Here is a 6,000-nt window from a genome sequence, read left to right as displayed (position 1 = left end):
TCCTTCATCAATCTCATTATAGGAACAACTTTTAACTCTCATTACTTAAACTTAATTATCTGAGTCTTGAGTTTAGTAGAGTTGGGATATAACTTCACCCTTGCACTCCTACTCAATCCATACACTACATTATCTAATATGACATTCTGTCTTAGAAAAAATCACGTCAATACAATCACATAATATTCTTATACCAATCATTTTCTTGTTTTAATATATTTTAACCTTTTGAAACCACATCTATACTTTACAATCACAATCTCAAACTATAATAGGAAACTTATCATCGTCATCTCTCAAACACAATTTGTGCCTTCTCCTTGGTATAACATGTCCATTCATAAAATAAAACTATTAATCCAATATTTGTATGACACAAAAACTCATTCTCTATGCAATCTACATTCATCATTAACACTAAATCATCTTCATTCCATACATCAACATTTAAGTCATAATCATTAACACAAAAATCATCATTAGCACATTTAAGCCATATTATAATCAATCAACATCATAATCACTAATGAAATCTCATATTCCATTATAACATATCATTCAACCATGAGATACTTGTCTAATGAATTTCTTTATTGCCTAACGAACCCTAACCATAAACAAGGCTTGCCCAACTTCAATCAAGTTTACTCAACATAACAATACAAAGAGTTATGTTACGACTAGCATCTAGTACCCCCTTTATTAGTGTTTGGCACTTTAGAATAGTGTCTAACAGCTCAAGCCTGACATTCAACATCCAAATGTACAGGCCACGATCATTGGAGCTTCTTGAATTTAAATTCTCAAGTAGCACCCAAAGGTGCACGAGTGACACCCAATGGTAAGACCTTTCGAGCTCATTGAAATCAAATTTACTTATGATGTCAAATGCTAATGCAAAAATCGTAAACCTTATTGGCATACCAAATTGTCAATTTGGCTAATCTTATTACTCTTACATATTGATTCATAAAAAGCGTAAATATAAGTTTAAAATGCATTGACTAAATTGACCAATATAATACACCATAAGAGCTTATCATTTCAATTTCACCATTACAATATAATTTCAAACCAATTCAACCAGGATAATAAATGTATGCACATAATATCTAAATTCAACTCAAACCATCATGCAATTTATTGGAAATCCTCAATGCAGATCAATCAAACCATAAAAGTATAAAAGTAACACTTGTTTCCCTTACTTAGAGTAAAAATTCTTTACTATAAAGTTGTTTACCTTACTCAAGCTTTAAAAATAGCACTTGTTTCCCTAACTCAAGTATATTATAAGTCAAATCTAACTCCTTAGTGTATAAGTTGTATAATTTCCTAAATCAATAAAAAAAATTAATTAAAAAATTGAATGTATAAGTTGTAAGTAAACTATGTAATGCATAATTATGTTTTAAAAATTATAAAAATATTATATAAAACTAATTAAATTGAAAAAAATACTTTAATGATAATCAAATTAATCTTTGTTATATATAAATCACAGTAATTTACAAATATTAATATGTTTAGTATTAATTAAAAATACTCAAATGTTAATGAAATTATGAAGTAAAACATCCTCTTGTTTATATAACTAATTAAGAAATAAATAAATATTAATTTAACTTAACTTAAAAAAATTATGGTACTGATCATGACACCCAACCAAATATAAATGATCTAAAATGTTCATATGTTTATATTTTTGAAGCCTTATATATATATATATATATATATATATATATATATATATATATATATATATATATATATATATATATATATATATATATATATATATATATATAGAGAGAGAGAGAGAGAGAGAGAGTATGTTATGATTAAAATAATAAAATAAAGTATGATTAAATAAAAAAAATAAAAGATATATTTAAATTTTTATTTAAAATTATAATAAACAAATATTATTTTTATAATAAAAGTAAAGTTTAAAAAATATCAAATATTTTATAATCCATTATTCAATAAAAAGTATTTTACTATATGCACTATTTATAGATTATTTTTCATAATATATTTCAAAGTCTTTTCGTTCTATTATTAGGAAAAACAAAATCAGGTAGAACATTTTCCCCCCTAATAGATCACTGTCCTTCCTTCTATCTCTATCTTCTTTCTATCTTCTTTCTTCCACTTCCCAAAGTCAGTATGACAAAACATAAATTACTAGGCACATGTAGAATATTAAAAATAAATTAAATAATCAAAGATTCTTTCTTCTAAAATGATTCTTCTAAAATGATTCCTGTGCAACCCTTTCCATCTAAAGAAACCTGAATGCTTCTAATGAGAAAAACAAAAGGTTTTGATGTATATTAGAAGTTTGGTTTTGTTTTCAGATAGTAAGGTAGCTTCTGTATATAAAATGATGAGAATGTCTGCCAGTTTTACAAGCCACCACCCACTTTGTCTTTACCTGATGCATTAACAACTTAATATAAAAATTAAGTACTAGAGTCAACTTTAGTCCCCAAAAATGTCTCCAAAATACACAGAAAAGACAAACAAACAAACATTTGAACAATTTTCATTCCAGAAATAATTTCATTGTGTAAGATGATTAGGGGAATATTGAACTACACTGTTGGAAGTGTTAAAGTCAAGTAACTGAGAGAAATTATTCTGAAGAAGATAAGACTTCTGGTGTAGATCAGTTTCTGAGATTGGTATCAGTGATTCATTTTCCATCTGAAGACAGAGTATCTCTGCTTGAGCAACTGCAAGTTGCATTTGAAGATCAGCAACTTGATTTTGCAAATAAGATATGGCTCCAACACAACCATACACAGGATCTCTCACTCTTGCACTTGCTTCATACACTAAACTACTCACTGCATCTGTTCTCTGCTGAACTGGAAGTTCCTGAAACATTGCATAAGAACCAACCATTTAGAACACTCTGTGAATCTTCTGAAAAACCTTTCACCACAGACAACTCCAAAGAACAGATAAAGATCATATTTTTTTAAGTTGTATTAGCAAATAGTACTTGAATCTCCCATATTCAAACTTCTTTATTCTGAAATGAATTGATTAGGTAGCAAAAAAGGGTTTTTTAAAGGAATGCAAAAAGAAGAGTAAGAAAGAAATACCTGCAACATTTTGCTAACATTGCTAGCACCAAAAACTTTGTGAACTATGGCAAACTTTTGAGGTTCTTCAGAAGGAAAATAAGGAGCAAAGATGCAATCTTTCGTGCACCTGCGTCTCAACAGTTTGCATGAGGCACAAGGAGAATTTCCACCCATTTTTTTTTAAAAAAGACTAAGAAAAAAGGGAATTAATTGTGTTTGAACAATAAGGAAAGAAAGGAATGAACTGAAGACAGAGGAAGACAACGGAGCACAGATAAAAAAGTTGCATATAATGAGACTGAGATTGAAAACATTGGTGTATTTATAATGGATACAGGGGTTGAGGTTAGCAAGGAACCTGCTACAAAATCAGTTAAGTATTATATAATTATATAAAGTATCAATTGCAATCAATTACTAAATTTTTTTATTTTATATTTAAATAAAGAGTAAGTGATTCACCAAATTTTAAAATTTTTAAATAAAAAACAATTGTCAATTTAGACATTCAAATAAATATATGACACACTCGTATTAAAAGAAACATATAACCAGAAACTTTTTCGCTTCTATCTTTTTGTTTTAGTTGATTTCATACCCGGACAAATTTGTCAATATTCTGAGAAGAATTCATATTTTGAAATTTAGGAAGCGTGTGTGATAATATATTTCAATTTGGTATAGATTTTTTTTTATAGTAAGAATTTATATAAAATATGAAATAATTTTTCACAATTTATAAATTAATTTATACATAAAGTAGTGATGATAATTTATAACGAGATGTTTTTATCTTTTTTATTTCTAAAGTGTTGATGGATAGATTTATCTAAACAATTTTTTACAATGAACTGCATTATTTTGTTTAAATTATACTATTAAAATACAGCTAATATATAATTTTCTGATTTGAAACTTATTTTTTTACTTAAGATTGATTGAAGTTAATTGGAAGAAAAAAAGTTGTCTTATCATGGAAATGTTGTGCCAGCCAGTTAAAAGTGACCAATCTTTATATATATATATATATATATATATATATATATATATATATATATATATATATAAAATTGTCTTTACCTTATCCATGAACAAATTGTAATTTATCAAAAATATGAGTTTTATTATCCCAGGCTATTAAGTAGAAGAATTGGAAAGAGAAGGAATAAACGAATATGAGAGAATTTAAGAGTAAAATATATATTCTTTAGAAACTAATATCTTCTAAAAATACATTTTATCAAATTATTCATAAAAAATTTCTTAAAGATATGTCAATCTAATTTTTTAAAATTTAAATATTTTTTATGAAAAGAATATTATATTACTCTTTTTAATCATGTTATCTAATAACAGATTAAATAACAATTTACTCACTAATTTTCAGAAATATTATATATATATATATATATATATATATATATATATATAATCAAGTACAAAATTTTAATAATTGTAAGAATCATAATTATTAGAGTTCTTAATTCCTAATAAATATGATTATTGAGCAAGAAAATATTTTTATAGTTACACATGTAAAATAACCAAAGTGTGGATTTGATGCAAAATTTCAAATTTTGGTCTGATATTATATATTAATACTAGGTCTTTGAAAAAAAAAGAAAAAAAGACTAATCCATAATTGGTATCAAAATGAAAATGCTGTGGTGGAGAGTAATGAGAGGATAAGAGGTTTCATAGTTATCATTATTTTATTTCACAATTTATTATTTATTATCCGTTCCTTCTGTATATCCATAAATCCATCAAATTTTATAATCACAAAATAGAAAAAAAAATAATTAAATCATATGAATACATTTCTTTAATGCCTGATTAAATATTTAAACTTAATTATTTTTCTAGTAATTTTTTTTCCAGCATATGCTCCCATAAAATATAAATGTAACATTAAGATTACAATAACAAAATAAAACAAAATGGTACATTAATGTTTTTATTACACAAACATTATAATTAAATATATAAATAATATTAAAAAGGTTTAAATTTTAAGTTACATTAAAGATTACATAAATTGAATAAACATTTATTGTTTTCAAAACATCAGTAGATTTAAATACCCAAATATTTGTAGGAAAATTTAAAAGTCCAGCAATTTATCTTACTCTTTTAGTAATTACCACACCTAATAGATCACTTAGAAGTTGAGATTTAAAACAATTTAAACATTTTTAGTCTTTTCTTAAAAAAAATACATTTTTTAAAGATAAAACTGAACAAATAGAAAGTAATAGAAGATTTATGGATATTGTGGCAGCCAAGTTGGCAGTACATAGCTTATAGCTAGCAAACAAAATGGTGACTATATGTTAAGGTGATTTGGGTCCCAAAGGAGGGAGAGAGAACAAAATCAACAACTATCATTAACACCCTGCCAAATAAAAGTTGTGGATTGTGAGCACCAAGTTGACAATATGGCTCACACGTATTTCATATTGAATAAGGCTTATACCTACTTTCTTTACTTGTGTTGAGTCAAAAACACACCACCTAGTCTTTGCTAACATTTGTGAAGGTTTTAAGCACATGAATGTTTGTTAACACATAAAGAAAAAAACATCAATTCACATGCACTCATTATCAATTCTCTAACATTATAATCTTATCTTATCAACACCACTGCTATTCACTATAACAACACCATGCAGTGACCCACGAATGACACCATAATATACACAAGTGGCAACAAATATCAATCTTTATATTTCAAATAGAACATGACTTTAAATTTTCAAAAAGAAAAATTGTAAAATAAGATTTGATAGAAAAAAAAAACATCGCATAAGGATGTTTTTGTTTTCTCCTCTGAATATCTATGGAATCCAAATCATAACATATATAATGATGATCGTTGAACGTTTACTGCATCTTCTAAGATCAC

The 6,000-nt window shown here is 26.0% G+C and overlaps 1 protein-coding gene across 1 annotated transcript; it reads right to left on the bottom strand.

Annotated features, from left to right (window-relative positions):
* Positions 1-2,390: 2,390 nt before the first annotated feature.
* LOC124848269 (LOB domain-containing protein 12-like) lies at positions 2,391-3,363 on the bottom strand. The gene is made up of 2 exons (XM_047325911.2): positions 3,114-3,363; positions 2,391-2,883 (listed from the first exon to the last, which is right to left on the bottom strand). Exons 1-2 carry the CDS (start codon positions 3,267-3,269, stop codon positions 2,566-2,568), a joined length of 474 nt encoding a protein of 157 aa, XP_047181867.1. The 5' UTR covers positions 3,270-3,363; the 3' UTR covers positions 2,391-2,565.
* Positions 3,364-6,000: the final 2,637 nt, after the last annotated feature.

This window comes from Vigna umbellata, chromosome 1 (assembly GCF_029865625.1).
Source record: "Vigna umbellata cultivar VRB3 chromosome 1, Vumbellata_1.0, whole genome shotgun sequence".
Lineage (NCBI taxonomy): Eukaryota > Viridiplantae > Streptophyta > Magnoliopsida > Fabales > Fabaceae > Vigna > Vigna umbellata.
The sequence above is the reverse complement of the archived record's forward strand: the minus strand, read 5'-3'. Positions and strand labels throughout refer to the sequence as shown.

Excerpts from the sequence above, each read along its gene's own strand:
- LOC124848269 (XM_047325911.2), bottom strand. The coding sequence starts at position 3,269 with ATGGGTGGAAATTCTCCTTGTGCCTCATGCAAACTGTTGAGACGCAGG. Across the intron at positions 2,884-3,113 it reads ATGTTAGCAAAATGTTGCAG|GAACTTCCAGTTCAGCAGAG; the intron begins GTATTTCTTTCT and ends GCAATGTTTCAG.